The 15,737-nt window shown below is 44.9% G+C and overlaps 1 protein-coding gene across 1 annotated transcript; it reads left to right on the top strand.

Annotated features, from left to right (window-relative positions):
• Positions 1-5,595: 5,595 nt before the first annotated feature.
• On the top strand, positions 5,596-15,116 carry C3H8orf76 (chromosome 3 C8orf76 homolog). Its single transcript, XM_069854615.1, has 6 exons — positions 5,596-5,773; positions 6,272-6,364; positions 9,855-9,998; positions 10,788-11,305; positions 13,504-13,636; positions 14,770-15,116. Exons 1-6 carry the CDS (start codon positions 5,660-5,662, stop codon positions 14,974-14,976), a joined length of 1,209 nt encoding a protein of 402 aa, XP_069710716.1. The 5' UTR covers positions 5,596-5,659; the 3' UTR covers positions 14,977-15,116.
• The last annotated feature ends 621 nt before the right edge of the window (positions 15,117-15,737 follow it).

Raw genomic sequence — 15,737 nt, 5'->3', positions numbered from 1 at the left:
CACTCAAGGGCAATCCTGAATCCCTGGATTCATTCCTTCAATGTAACGTATTTTTTTCTAATTCTTTAGATTTGTTTCTCTTTGTTCCTGCGAGACAGCAATGTTGGAGAAAGTGAGATCGATTTAATGGATGCCATTACAGTAGTGGTCTGCAGCAGCCAAGGCTGCTTAAATGGTGTTCTGGAGGAGCTGTCAGCAGTGTTACTTAGTCCTGCCCAGTCGTAAAAACCACAGTAGTAATGTTTTAACCTAGAGAGGTAAGAAATCCACTGTGGTCTCCACAGCCTGGTTTCATCACAAATAGCAATTAAGCAACAAGTGTAACTATGGCCAGGGAAAGTTAATGAGTTTTCAGACAAACTGATAAAACTGAAAGAAAGGACATAGAAAGAGGCATGCAAACTGTACTGTGCTGGACAACGAGTCTTTTGTTTTTTTCCAATCAGAGCAGTAGATCTGAGATGCTGCTCTTCACCGTGATTTCTCTGTCAAGCTTGGACCCACAGACCAGTGAGCTACAGCCTTCCTTGGTTCTTGCTCTACGCAGCTGAGTGAAGCAGTTCAGACACATGATTCTCATCAGTACTGGAAATGCACAGGCCTGCACAGGAAGATCGCTGCTTTAAGATTCTCCCCAACACCTCACCACCTTCTTTGCTGAATGCTTTTTCCCCTCTTATCTTTTCAACAGCGTTCTGGTCAAACCCAAGGGCATGCTCATTCTGTTCATCATTTATCTTGCTAGACAGAAAATAGTTGCAAAACCCATTAATAGCTGAACACATCTGTGCGTAGTGCACCTTTTTGGCAATAACAACTTTATTGTTGTGGAGCCTAAGGGGGGAAGGATTATGACCTAGTTAATATGGCTTGCCAGGGGTTTGAAAGGTTGTGTTGTCTTAAGGTAGAGCAGGCAAGTGAGCTGTATTTTGGGGGATGTGTTCTGTCTGTCCTAAGGACCTCTAAAAAGCTTTTGGCTTCTGTTAACAACAAGCAGTTCTGATTCTTTGATTTCCATGATGCACGACCCCTCACCTCTCCACTTATTTTTGTTGTATATTACTAGAACTGTTGAGTGTATTGATAATTTACAAAGAAAACCGATTCCGGGGTTTAAATTTTCTAGAGAGATGAAAAAGCAAAAGGAGATTCCCTGTCCAGAGGACACGGTGTCTGGTTGGAGCAGTGTTGCTGCTCTGACCATCTCCACCTCCCTAGTCACTTCTTCCTGCCTGGTTTCTTGGCTGATGCCATTCTGCTCAGCTGTTGGCCTCTGCGCTTTCACATTAATACTGTTCCTGCTTTCAATTTACTCTCCTCCTTCAACAGGGCATGATGATGCTGGATCACTCATTCTTCAGGAGTAAGGAGCCATTTTAGTTCCTGTGTTTGCCTTTGCTCAGTCCTCATTTTACCTGCCTCAAGGACAGAGCTGGATTTAACCAATGCAACTTCCTCTTGATTGTGTTTGGCTGAACTGGTTTCTCAGCTAGCTTAAGATGGATGGAGGTTCATCCCGATTGTACCAGCACTTCTTTAAAGAAGTCCTGAGTTGGAAACAAGTGTTCTTTTTCTGAAATTTGTGTCAGTAGCTTCTGGGAGCTTTGGCTCAGAGAGGGGTCAGTCTTTTGCTGCCCTCAGTGTGATCACTTACAATCCTTCAGGGAGGATTGCTCCGGAGCTCTGCAATTGCATTTCAAACCATCATAGTAAGATTTGCTAGGGCTCATCTGAGCTCATCAAGAGCTTTAACTGCAGTTTTGTTTGTGGGTTTTAGTAGTGATAATCTCTGTATGCCTGTGAAAATATTGTTATTTGTACTACACTGGCATGTTAATCATGGACAATATCCCCTTATGTGTGACACCATGCAAAGAGGATGAAAGATGGTCTCTGCTGTTAGAGAACTTACAATCTAAATAAAAGGCAAGAATCAAGGACACAGAGACAAATAAAGAGCTGCTCCTTTTCTTTTTTCATGAACCTGTTTAGGGAAGTGCCTATGTTATGACTATCATAAAAGAAAACTAATCTTCCCTCAAGGTATGACTATTTCACAGTGTCTGGAAGAATCCACTTAGTGATTCAGGAGCCACCCATCCTCTGAGGAATGTTGCCTGTGGGCCTTGCTGCCCTCTTCACTGCAGGCAGCAGCTCTTTTGCTTTGGGTAGGGAACTAGTCTCTCTTTTGCTTTCCTCCAAGGGCAACTCCTTTTCAGCACACTTTGGTAAAGCTATAAACCCTGTGAGAGGAGACACATTATTCCTTAGCTGATGGGTGCAGACAGTGCCTACCAAGATAGGGCCCTACTTGTCTATCGAGGTTTCTTGTTTCTATTGTGTGTGCTCGATAGTCTTGGAAACCTTTGTGGTGTGTGTTCTCTTGGCACAAGAGTGGCCGGGCAAGGACCCATGGAAGCTATCACAATACAAATAAAAACTTCAGTAATTAAAGAAACACTGAGGGATAATACTTTTGAATTAATTTTGCTTTGGAGTAGACTGGGAAGCAGGGAGAGGAAGGGCTGTCGGGATCTAAACAAGCCCCGTCTGCCACATTGTATTTTCTTTTCCTTGCCAAAAGGCTCAGGAAATAGGGCAGCGTGACAAATTCCTGCCTGTCACTTGAGTTGTCTTCACCGTCCAGGCTCTCTCTGAACTCACCCTGACTGCAAGATGAAGCATGTTCGCCTGCCCCCCTCACTGAGGTTGAAGCTGGGTCACAGCACCTCACCGCCAGCGTAACGAGGTGTGCTCGTGTGAACAACTACAATAGCTTTGCTGATGCGCAGGAACTTGCTCAGCGACTGTAACTTACTGGAGCCTATTTGTTTTATTGGCTTGATGCTCATGTGCCAAGCCAATGGTTTAGGCTGGCTGTAGAGGAAGACTTCAGCTGCCATTAGGAAGAGATTAATCTACGGCTTCTTTTTATCCCCGAAGCTGCCTACACAGAGCAGCTTCAGAAGCGCAGGTTATTGTAAGGCTTGTGTATCTCTCAGCCCTCTCAAAGCTGCCTCTTCTGGAGAAGATGTTTTCTCCTGCGTGAAGCCAAGCAAATCATGCCATGCAAACTCAGGCAAACAGCTTTGCTTAAGTACAGTGGGAATTTGTATTCTGGCAGCTACACTGATGACTCGGGTTGTAGGGGAGGAATTGAGCAAATCTCCGGTGCTGACAAGGCACGGGAATTTCCTAAAGTTGCATTTTTTTAATTTCTGCAACTAATATGTAAGGAGCTTTTTAAATGTCAGAGGGGAGGCGGAGCAATTGTGTTAGGCCCCTGACTTAGGACTGAAACCACGCAGTCAGCTGCTAGGCCCCCCATGTGGTGCTCAGGAATTGCTGCTCTCCTATCACTGGTTTACCAGACAAAAGCATTTTCTGCATTGCAACACAGCCTTTGCAGACTATGTCAGTATCCTTAGAGGCAACAATGGCTGACACCCCCAGCTCTGGAAGACTCTGCAATCCAAGCTGCCAGCCAACTGGCTGCTATGGGATTTGCCCCTGGGAGTGTCTTGCTCTTTGTGTGTTTTACTTTGAGCTGGGGCTGCATTTCACTTTGATTACTCATGTTGCTTTTTTGGTTTTTCTTCATTTTGATTTTTCTTCATTTTGATTTGCTCTTAATTGTCTTGCTGGATTTTTGTGCTTTGCTTGTTAGACTGGTGTGTTGCAGTGTGACCAGCAGTTCTGGAGGAGGGAAAGAAGTGCATGTCTGGTGTATATGAAGAGAAGTACAGACCCTGTTAACTGTTTAGACACTTGTGCAAATGTCAGCCGGCTGACTCCTGTGTGCTCTGCCTCTGTCCTGCAGGAGATCATCACATGGGTCTGTGTGCAGGAAGAAACCAGATGGTTTTGGTGTGCACATACAAGAAGATCTGACTGTGCTTGCCTACTGTGATGCTTGTAACAAGAAGACTGAAGCATGTCAAGTAAACTCCTGATACTCTCCAGACTTAACTGCTAAGCAGTTTCTTACATTCAAGAGGTGTTGCTTGCCAAACAGCAAGTTTAGAACCAAAAGAAACCTCAATCCCCTTTCATTTTTTCTGATCAAATCTACCTGCCAAAGTTGAGTTTCTGCACAGAAATTAATGCTATCTGATGCTGAATGTAATCATAGCTATGCTGGTAGGATATTTTGAACGTGTATCCACTTAGAATAAATAAAAAAACCAAACCCAGAACCCATATTTTAAAGTCTACTAGAAGGAAGCCTTTAAAATTATCCATATGATCAGTGCTTTGACCTCAAAAGCTGTTCTGGTATGGACAGGCTCATTAGTTCATTTTGCAGATTAAGGAAAACCAAAGATGACTTTTCAGCTCACCTTGTCCAAACCTGCATGGTGATTAGATGGGGCAAAATGGACCTTTCTGGATGGATGGACTGGCAAAGCAGGGAGAGAAAACAGAATTACAGAATACTTGAAGCACAGCGCTCTGTGCATGGCAGCATCGTGAGGCAGGGCAGGTGACTGGAGCAGCCACAACTTCACTGAGGTGCTGTTAATGAGCAATGGTGCCTGAGAATCTTTACATCTATAAGAAGCTCTAGGGTCAGCCTTCACTTTGTCCTATCCCCTTTTTCCCCATAGCACAGTGGACTTTGGGAAAGCCTGAGATTTCACAAGTTTCCCCTTCTGCTTTGGGGCAGAACTGAAATCAAATGGAAAAGTTAGCAAAACACATTCCCTCCCACCACCCCCACGTAGGCAGTTTGCCAAGATGCTAACAGAGCAACTCTACAATCATGCAATGAATTTATCAAAGCACGGGACACTCTGGTTCAACTATTTTTATCCAGCTTTTTTATCCTTTATCTAGTACTTACAGGGGGCCACAGGAAGGCTGGGGAGGGGCTCTTTATTAGGGAGTGCCGAGATAGAATCGTAGAATAGTTTGGGTTGGAGGGGAACTTAAAGATCATCTAATTCCAACCCCCCTGCCACGGGCAGGGACATCCCAGTAAATCAGGCTGCCCAAGGCCCCTTACAACCTGGCCTTGAAGACCTCCAGGGATGAGGCAGCCACAGCTTCCCTGGGCAACCCGTGCTAGTGTGTCACCACTCTCATGGTGGTGAAATTCTTCCTAATGTCTAGCCTGAATCTGCCCCTCTCCAGTTTAATTCCATTGCCCCTAGTCCTATCACTACAAGCCCTGTGAACAGGAAGGGGTGGTGGTTGGTTTTAAGCTTAAAGAGGGGAAATTTACGTGAGATATTAGAATTTTTTTACCGTGAGGGCGGTGAGGCACAGGCAGAGGGTGCCCAGAGAAGCCATGACTGCCCTATCCCTGGAGGCGTCCAAGGCTCGGTTGGATGGTTCTCTGAGCACCCCGATGCAGCGGGATGTGTCCCATGGCAGGGGGTTCGGGACTGGGTGGGCTTTAAGGTCCCTTCCAACCTAAGCCATTCTGTGATTCTATTCTGCGATTCCATTTGTTACAGGACCTTAAAACGCTCACACCCCAGCGACTGGGCACCACACCAGGCGCCCCCAACGCTCCCCGCCAAATCCCGCGGGCGGGACTACAGCTCCCAGGGGTCGGGACTACAACCCCCGGCAGGCACCGCGGTCCCAAGATGGCGGCTCCCGCGGCGGCCGCTCTGGCCCGCGCCGCCTCCGTCTCGGTGCCCCGGGCGGAGCGATGGAGCCGCTGCTGGGCTGGCAGTTCGAGGAGTCCCTCTTCGCCCCGAGCCGGGAGCGGGGCGGGGGCGGCGGGGCCGGGGCGGCCTGCGGCGCGAGGCACTGCGAGCCCCGCGTGAGGAGGCGGCGGGCGGGGCGCGGCCTGGGGCGGGCTCGGCCGGGGCCTGGGCTGGGCCTGGGGCTGGACTCGGCCGGGGCTCGGGCTCGGCCGGGGCTTGGTCTGGGCCTGGGGCTGGGGCTCGGCCTGGGGCTGGGGCTCGGCCTGAGCCTGGGCCTGGCCTGGGGCTTCGGCTCGGCCTGGATTCACCCTAGGCTCGGACTGGGCTTGGGCTCAGCCTCGATTCACCTTGGGCTCGGCCTGGGTTCAGGCACAGCCTGGGCTTGGCCACCTGCCTGGGTTTGGCCTGGGCTTAGGCTCAGCCTCGACCCAGGTTCAGCCTGGGTTCAATTCTGGGCTTGGCCCAGGTTCAATCTGGGCTCAGCCTGGGTTCAGGCATGGCCTGGGCTCAGCCTGGGTTCAGGCTGGGCTTGGGCATTGTCTGAACTCGGCCACCTGGGCACGGTGTCCTGGGCAGGCCGCAGCCCCTCTGACGGGTCTGTGCTGTGCCCACAGTGGTTCAGCGAGGCAGATGGCGGGGATGATGCCAGAGGGCTGACGGCCAGCAAATTCCGGGCAGACTGGGCATACCGGCAGCGGGAGTTCAAGGTAATTCGTAGAATCTTATGATGCATATAAAAGCATGTGCATCTATAAGATGTAGAGACATAAAACACACCACGCACACATAGAATCACAGAATAGTTTGGGTCAGAAGGGACCTTAAAGATCACCCAGTTCCATCCTCCTGCCATGGGCAGGGCACCTCCCACTGGATCAGGTTATTCAAAGCCTCATCCAACCTGATCTTGAACACCTCCAGGGATGGGGCATCCATGAGTTCTTTGGGCAACCTGTGCCAGTGCCTCACCACATTCCAGGGGTGTGGCACAGGCTGGGGCTGGGGCCTAGTAGGTGGGCATTTCAGGGATATCAGCTGATGTGATTCTGTAGCCCCTGGTGTGCTGAGAAGAAATGACCTCAAGTTGTGCTAGGGGAGGCTTAGACAAGATATTAGGAAATATGGCTTCACTGAAAGGGTTGTCAAGCATTGAAATAGGCTGCCCAGGGAAGTGCTGGAGTCACAGAGTTTAGCAGGTATGTGTGGTGCTTAGGGATACGGTTTAGTGGTAGGGTTGGCAGTGTTAGGTTTACAGTTCACAGAATCAGTGTCTTGCATTGGAAGGGACCCACAAGGATCATCGAGTCCAACTCCTGTCCCTGCACAGGACAACCCTGATATTCACACCATGTGTCTGAGTGCATTGTCCAAATGCTTCTTGAATTTTATTAGGCTTGGGGCTGTGACTACTTGGCTGTCAGGCTGCTCAGTGCTCCACCACCCTTTGGGTGAAAAACTTTTCCTAAAATCCAACCTAAACCTTCCCTGGCACATCTTCCTGCCATGTCTTATCATTGGTTGCCAGAGAGAAGAAATCAACGCCTTCTCCTCCTTTCCTTGTGAAGAAGCAGTAAACTGTGATGAGGTCTCTCCTCAGTATCTTTTTCTCTAGGCTGAACAGACCAAGTGACTTCAGCCGCTCCTCATATGTCTTCCCCTCTAGATCCTTCACCAACTTTATGGCCCTCATCTGGACACTCTCCAGTAGCTTTATATCCATCCTTTACAACCTAAACAATTCCATGATTCTGTGATTTATATAAAGGCTTCCTGGCTGAGCCACAGCCTGGGAGTGCAAGAGTCTGGTACGGTTATGTCCAGTTGGGTGGCTCCTTGTTTGTGCTGGAAACATGAGAGCTCCGTGGGCAGTTGTGGTGTTCTGGTGGAGAGCTGTCCTGCTGGCCGAGCCGCTGTCAGCCGTGGTGGGTAACTGGCAGCATGTTTCCAGAAGTCGGTGTGAAGCCAGTGTAAACTGGCCAGAAATGCTGCTCTGCCCCTGGAGCTGGTCCAGATGAGACTGGCTTGGCCAAGCAGTTCAGGAGTGAGCGGAGCTGGTTTTTGTGGCCATGGAAGTCATGCTGAGCCAGAGTTAAATGTGTATTTCACTGCTCCTGGGAGCAGCCTTGTTTCACAAAGACTGTCAGTTGGCTGGCAGCCACTTGGCTTCTGCTCACCTTTCTCAGAGCTCCCCCCACTGTCAGGTGAAAGCTGACTGTAGTTTTCTGGCTCCTGACAGCTGGCTTACAAGCCTCGTCCTTAATTGTCCCACCTCTCTGTAGCCTCCCCTCCCTCTGGATGGATGGCTGTGCCTTTGAGGTGTATTTATGTTCCCCATTTGTGTTCCTGCCTGCAGCAGACCTAGACATTGTCCTCACTGCCTGCATCGTGAGCCGCATTCCCAGTCATTGATGCTCTCTTGCCTCTGTAGTCCTAGTTCCAGGATCTGGTCTATTGTTGCCTTGTTTCCTGCTTGAAATTAGCCACTTAAGCCCTTGCTTCAGATCTGATATCTTCTTGTTCTGTGGTTTGTGCTATAGGCTCCGTGATTTCAAAGCCCTCGGGCCAACTTCTGACTCCACTCCTATCACCTTGCCCATTGGATTTGGGAATCTTTTTGTACCTCAGTTGGCAGTGACTTCTGCTTTTAATGTTATGCTAGCACTACAGTTGCCTTGTCTATACCCAACAGATGCTTTCCAGTCTCTACTGAGATGCCCTGAAGGAATTCATAACAGTGTGTTGAGAAGAGAGGTGCCTCAGGCTGCAGTCAGACGCGGCTGCTGACCCACAGGAAGAGCAGATTGTGCTTTGCTGTGTGCTGTGGTGCCCTCTCCAGAGAGGATGACGCCTCCTCGCATCTGATAGTGGAGCAGATCTTTGCCTCCTAACCCCTGCTGTCACAGTGATGCATGTTAAAAATGTCGGGTCTTTAGTCTTCTTGTTAACTTGGATCACTGTGGCAGAATCAGAACCAGCACTAGACTGCACATAAAATTGCAGATTTGAGAGCACCGACCTTAGAAAGGAGGCTGGAAATGGGTATATGCGGGTAGTCATCTCTTCACTCATTGCAAATACTTTTCTACATCAGCCTAGGCCGCTTGATAGGAGATGCCAAGGCCAGCAGTCATCTAAGCTGTTCCCATTTTTAGGATATAGATGCCTGCAGAATCTCCCTGAGAGTTGTAATGACTGTTCCTTGCTGGGTTATACCCCTTTGTCACATAACAAGGCGAATAAGCTTGTCCTACAGCCCTGCTCTGATCCATTTTCACCACTGGCTGCTGCACTCACTGGGCAGAGGGGAGCTCGCTGTTTTGTTTGAGAAGGAATGCGAGCTTAGCAGCAAGGAAGAAAAATATTTCAGCCGTTTTGCTAGGGTGTGTCACTTGGAAGCTCTTTCTGTTAAAACCATTCAAGTTTGCAAGGAATAATTAAATATTCATTTTGTGAGGTGGGAGAATAAGCACTACTCTTCAGTCTTCTGATCCGAGCACTTGTATGGAGGGGGAGGAGCAAAAATTCCAGTCTAGCTTCACTGAATACTTAATTTAATGTATTTAAATGTTAATTGGAGTCCTGGTGAGTGCTCTGAGCATTAAGCTACAGAAATACTGCTCATCCTTTTCTTCTTCCTTAGCCCGATTAATACTTAATTATTTAATGAAAATTGGAACCACCCTGCAGGACTGATGGAGATTGACCTGCCTTGTGGTATTCTCCAGCTTGGTGGTTACTCATTTGAGGCGAGGTACTTGCGGGTTCAAACCTTCCCCGGGAGAATGTAATGGATTTGAAACAAGATCCCCCAAATTTAGGATGAGTGCTCTGCTCATTGAGTGGATACCTGGGAGAAAGATGCCATATATGTCACAGTTGCCCAGGTTGGTAGGTGATCCCTTCCAGATCAAGCCTGGTGGGGGAGAGGTACACGGATGTGTTGTGAATTCTGTCAGGGCTTAAACATGAGTTAGTATTGAGGTTGCTCATCACCATCTAGGCTTCTCTGTGTAGTACTGGGGCACTCCTGTGTTGCTGGTGTAGGCGGTAACTGAGTCTGGAGAAATGAAAATACGGACTTCAGCTCCTGAATTCCCTTTGTGACTGTAGTCATAAATAGAACATGCTGTCAGGTTTACCTTTAAATGAAAATCTCTCACTGTTGTATTTGGCTTCTCTTTTTGTCCACACTACTAGAAAGCTCTGTGTGAATACTCAGAGTGCTTACTACTCTTACCTCCCAGTAACGTTGCAATGAGACGAGATGTCCAAGAGGGCCAGGCTCGATGTTTGTCTCGCCTAGGAAGGCACAAGGAGGCTTTGGATATTGCAGAAAAAATGGTAAATAACACAGTCTTTCTTTCAGGCTTTGAATATGAAAATATTGCTGCTAGTTCTTTTGTATGGACCATTTTCTGGAAAAATAATCTTCATGTGTATAATCCTTCAGGATGTTCAGTGCTTAGAGTATTTGGTAAACAGAGGGTAACTGTCACTGCAGATATAATCACTCTTTAGAAATCAGAACACCATGTACCACAATGAGCTCCCTGTGCAGGGAAGCTGGTAGTCCTGGAAGGGACTAAATATCATGCTCTGCCAGGCAGAATTAATGTAATGTAATAGGAATTATAAGAAAGGGGATAAATGAGTGCTTAAATCTTTCCCCTATAAAGGTGACAGTTCAAAACTCTCTTTTATTTCCATATATGCACTGTCAAACTGCCGACAAGAAGAGTATCAAACCACAAATTGTGTTTTTCCTATAAAAGAATAAATCCAGAGGCTCTGAAGTCCACTAGAATTTTACTGCTGCTGTTTATTTCATATAAAAGATGTTTAGATTACAAAGAAGGGCAGCTGCATAAAACTCTGAAGGCAAATAAACAAATGACAGCATTTGAAGCCTCCTTTCAGAGCGGGACAAGACAGCTGGAGGGAATGCTGTCAGCTTGATTGTGCGTGATATGTGTCACGTTGTATCATTTAAAATTAAGAGCACAGTTTTGTACAATTTAAGAATTACCTTTAGTGGTATTTGCATGTCATTATTCAGGGAGGCATTTTCTTAGGCTCTGAAGGATGACTCTGTTCTACTCTTGTTTTTAATCTATTATCCTTTGTTTCTAGAGCAACGGTGCTACTAACACAGATCACTTAACGACGGTTCTCAACCTGCAGTTTGCCATTTACCAGGGTCTGGAAAATGTAGAAAAAAAGATAACGTGTCTGCAGCAACTCATCTGCTTACATCCTTTCCACCCTTGGTACTGGAAGTCACTTGCTGAAGCTTATATGAGCCTTTTACGGAGTCTGCCTCCATTAGTCATCCCAGAAGCAAATCTAAATCAATCTGAAGAGGTTAGTGTGGGTGATAGTGGTTTCAAAACATCAGCTGGAAGAGACATTAATTTGCAGCCTTGCAGAACAGTCGGCCAGAAAGAAGGCTTTTGGTCCAGCCTTGCTACAGAAACAGTGAGGCAGAATGCAGTGACTTGCAGCAGCAGCCAGGTTGTAAAAGAATTACTCCTCACTTCAGAAGAACCAGAAAGGACAAACAAAGGGAAATGCACAATCTCTGAGTCCTGGGAGCAGAACATGTGGAAGAAAGTTAGGATAAGGGCATGTGCCTCGTTTATCAGAGCAAGGTAACTGAACAGATGTTAATTTCTCCCAGTTGAGAAGTATTTAAAGTATATTTTTGCAGCCGTAATATTTTCAGTTTACTTTTTTGTTTAAATGTTTGTTTCAGTGTTGGCAGTGCTAATTTAGAAGCACCAGCTTCCTATCTAAAAAAGGAAAATCCGCTAGCATGGTTGATGTGAACAACCCAAATCTGAGTGGAAAGAGTAAACCAGTGTCGTGCACTGTTGAGAATTAAAGCAGTTTTTAATGACTTTATTATATGAATCTTTTCAAGTGATTATATACAAAAGGGCTCGTTCTTCAACAAATGCTTCTGTTAGTGCATGGCGCTTTCCTGGTTTGGTATTAAAGATACAGCAGCAGAAGTGCCCCAAAGGGAAGACCAGCCAGTCTTCCTTCTGTGAGTGCCACCTGCTTTATTTACTTGAAGCCTCAAGCTTGAGCAAAAACGTATTTTATAATAATACCCCAATGTGTATAATGGATGAGGTTGAAAAATTAACTCTCTAAGAGCTGTCAGGGCTGAGTTAAAATGTTCTTTCTTTTTCTCCTCTCTCTTCGTAAAACTCTTGCACAAAACAAAAGTCCCCAAAACATAATCTTTTGAAGAGATAATTGAAACTGGTTTTGTTCAAATACTCTTGGATTCTTTTTTCCTCCTCTTCCCTCTCAGTACTGTATGAGTCATCGAAAGTATTTAAAGACGTTTTATGAACTTCCTCAAGTGTTTACAGAGAACACTTCATAACTGCCCTGTTAGGGCAAGATTTAAGAAATGTAAAAAAAAGGTACAGTAGCTTTTAACTGTTCTCAGACTGAGAGACGGTGACGGTAACTGCTAGTTGGAAGACGTTAATAGATTTAGCCCAGATATTAAATATTAAAGCTACTGTCATATTAAAATAATTTGTGTTGCATGTTTCTGTGTGTATGGTTCAACATTGAGACAATTACAAATTGTGGGCTTTACTTGTTTGGCTGCACAGTTTCACGAAGTATTATTGTGGTTTGTGTTTGCAGATGCATTTGTCCGGTGTAAGCTTTTCGCCTGCCCAGGGCTTATGCATTAAATAGGTTGTCTGATATTTTCAGGTCTGTTGCATTTTAAGCGGAGTGTGGATGTTGCATGAACATACGCGCACAGTAAATTGCACCTGCAAAAGGGTTGTTAGCATTGCCCTTAGAAATAAGGCTTAGTGTTAAAGCATCATGAATAATTGACCCTTCTGGTTTTGTCAACAAGAAAAAAATGGAGAAATGGTTTTATTTAATCTTCATTCTTAAGTTATGTTGATGCAAATTTTGAAATTAAAACGCTTTACAACGTAAAAGCGTAAAAAAGTATTAAAAATACTTTTCCAGTTTTACTTTGAATTTCTCAGTCAAAGCTTTACTGACTTTACAAATGGCTCGTTCGTCCTGACTTGTAAATTTTAATGTTTATGATGCTCAAATGAAAACTTTGAACTAAGATCTAAAGACTTTCTGTTCACAAAAACGTACAACTTTGTTTTAGGATGTGCTTCATTTAACTTTGGTAAATGTGAAAAAAAAATTGTTGTTCTTTATGCATAAAGCTTGACTTAAAGATAGTTTCAGTAACAATACTAAATCCCAGTGGTTCCTTGGTTGCATATGCTTAGATATTCCCTCTGCTGACATGTTTTACAATCTTTGTACAGAGAGGACTATGGAAACTGCCCCTGCTCTCTGGCTGAGCAGCTGGTGGTGTGTTCCCTTGTGACATGAAGCCACCTTATGGGCACAACATCTGACCTTCACTGAGTCATGGTGGTACCTTGTGGGACACTGCCTTAAATATAACATTGTTGTGAAAGATTTTGGAAAATATTCCAGGGTTTGCCTTTGTTAGAAGGATGTTTTAATATTTGTTTAAACCTCCAAATTTCTAGGTTTTCAGGTTACAGAGATAATCGCTGCCATAGGCAGCAATGCAGTTTGTGCAGAGCAACCAGAGATACTTGCATATTGTTTTTCAAATTACTTCTCAGTACTTCTGTCACCCCACGGCTATATGATACCCCTAGGAGATTGATACAGATGTATTTTTTTTTCAGTTTTTGCAGTCAGAACAAGTCAGGAAGAAGAGCTTTTAAAGTATTGTATTTGGTTGGTTTCAGGTTAGCTACCATACTCTTTTGCCATTTGTGCCTTTTATTATCTGCCTTTTTCATTTCAGGCTTTTACTTCAGCTTACCCAGTTGCAACAGTCGTCCTTTGCACTAGAGAATAACATAGAAGGTCAAAAAGACATTGATGACAAAGTGGCACGGCTTGGTTTCAATGAAAACTCTTTGCTGTTGATGACCAAGGTAAGGGGATATTTTGTTGTGTGGAAGTTTTCAGCTCTATGTAGGCTGGTTGAGGTACCCAAGCCAGTTCAGGCACAAAGTCCTCTCAGCGTGACGCTCCCCTGAGCTCATTAACTGTTCCAGGAAGCAAGGAAAATTACCTGGAGCAGATTGCCCTGGTAGTGTGTTATCTGGAATGGGCAGTGACACTTCTATAATGCTGGCTTGTGTCATGCAGGTGTTATCTCTGTTATGCTGAGATTCTCCTTTTGGGAATGTGCAGGGTTGTTAAGTTTCTCATTGGACTTGTATTGGCAGATGCATCATCACTGTGCATTTCCTGGGACGCAGATTTTGTCTCAGGAATTTTAGATAAAACAAAGTGAATCACAAGTATGAAGTGTAAGTAGAGAGTACTCTGATGGCCACAGTAGTATTAAACAATTTCAGAAAAAGCCAGAGACATCATTTTATGTGATTTCTTTTTTCTGTTTGATGGACTGGGCTCTAGTTTTAAAGAAATACATAGGAGGGGAATAACAATGCATTGCTTTATTCATAGATATTTTACATTTTTAGTGCTATTTATAGAGTTTCTGACTTCTATCTTAAGGAACAGAAGAAAGCCAGCAAAATCCTAACTTTGCTGTCAGTATTACAGCTTTAGGTTGGTGGAAGCCAAGCCATGGCCTTGGCTAGCAGTCTTGTGGGATTTAATCCATAGGAGGGCAGTAGCATGCAGGTTTTGGAAAGGCTGGGGAAAGAAACTGCTCTCCTTGCTTGCTTTGGTCCAGCATCCCCCAGGAGGAGATCAGAGTGGTGGTGCTGTTGCAAGGTGAGCACTGAATGCAGAGTTGCTACATTAGGTTGCTACTCGGAGAGCAAAAATCCCCCCATACAAGCCTAACCAGAAGCTGGGTGGGGTTGTGCAGCTGTGGAGCTTGGGCTCTCGGTTCTCGGTATTTATTGCGGAATGCAACTGGCACACAACTTGGTCGTGACTTGGAAACTTCTGGATGGGTGTGGTTGATGTGTCAGGGGCTTTTCTTGTGAAGATTTGTTATTAATGTCATCTTTGCTGGTTTTTCTGCTTTTCTCTTTTCTTTCTTTTCTTATTTTCTTGTTTCCCGTCTTCCCTCTTACTCTGTTTGCAGGTTATGGGGCAGGACCTTATACCAGAAAAACTAAAAGAGGAATTTCAAGGCGAGGTAAAATGCATAGGCCCTGCAGCACTGTCAGCATTGGTAACTGCATCAGCCACAGAATTTGAAATTAAATGGTTTGGTAATCTCCACGATGATTTATATGACTTTGACAGACAATTCTCTTCAGATATATATCTCCCACCTTCAGCAACTTAAAGGTTTTGTTCTACTTATTCTCATATCTCCAAAAAATTGTGGAATGATACTTGCAGTAAAGTTCATATTACATTTTGTAAGAATTCTTATTGTATATCTTTTAAGAATATATATAAATCTCTGTATTTAAACTCTTAACGTCTCATCATTTTCTTTGTTCAGTGATTTGTTTGTATTTGAAATAGTAAGGAATCAAATATAAAGCTGAGCTTTCATTTCAGTTTTCAGGGGTACCTCTCCATCATAAACCTCACCATGTTGTGCCTGAAGCACCTGTGGTTTTCTGGGACCTGCGATGCTGGTGGGGCCAAAGGCTTCCTTTGTGAGGTCCAGTTTGAAAATTTCTTGGTATCGAATTTTTGTATATAAAGCTTTGTAATTAGCCTGCAATTAGCCATTTTCTTACTTCAGTTTTTGAATATTTATTGATTAATTGACATTATAGTAATTTCCTGTTAAGAGCTGGATAGCAAGAGATCTTAAATACATTCATGCTGAGAAACTAGCAATAAGAATAGTTCTATATGTTCTAGGAAAACAAATTGAAGTAGTAAATGTTTAACTTAGAACTGGAAGGAGATTTTCTTTCTCCAAAGCTAAGTGGTTTTGCAGGCGTAGAACAAGCTACAGTCTTGTCTTCAGTGTGCGTAAATGAGGAAGGAGAAAAACTGTCGGGGTTCTTTATATGTACTGAAGAGTGTTTAGTCAGATCATATCTGATGTAAAACCCTGCAAGGAAGAAAGCCTTTGCTGTGAAAACT

This window comes from Phaenicophaeus curvirostris, chromosome 3 (genome assembly GCF_032191515.1).
Source record: "Phaenicophaeus curvirostris isolate KB17595 chromosome 3, BPBGC_Pcur_1.0, whole genome shotgun sequence".
Classification (NCBI taxonomy): Eukaryota; Metazoa; Chordata; class Aves; order Cuculiformes; family Cuculidae; genus Phaenicophaeus; species Phaenicophaeus curvirostris.
Note: the sequence above shows the minus strand (reverse complement) of the source record. Positions and strands in the feature narration are given on the sequence as shown.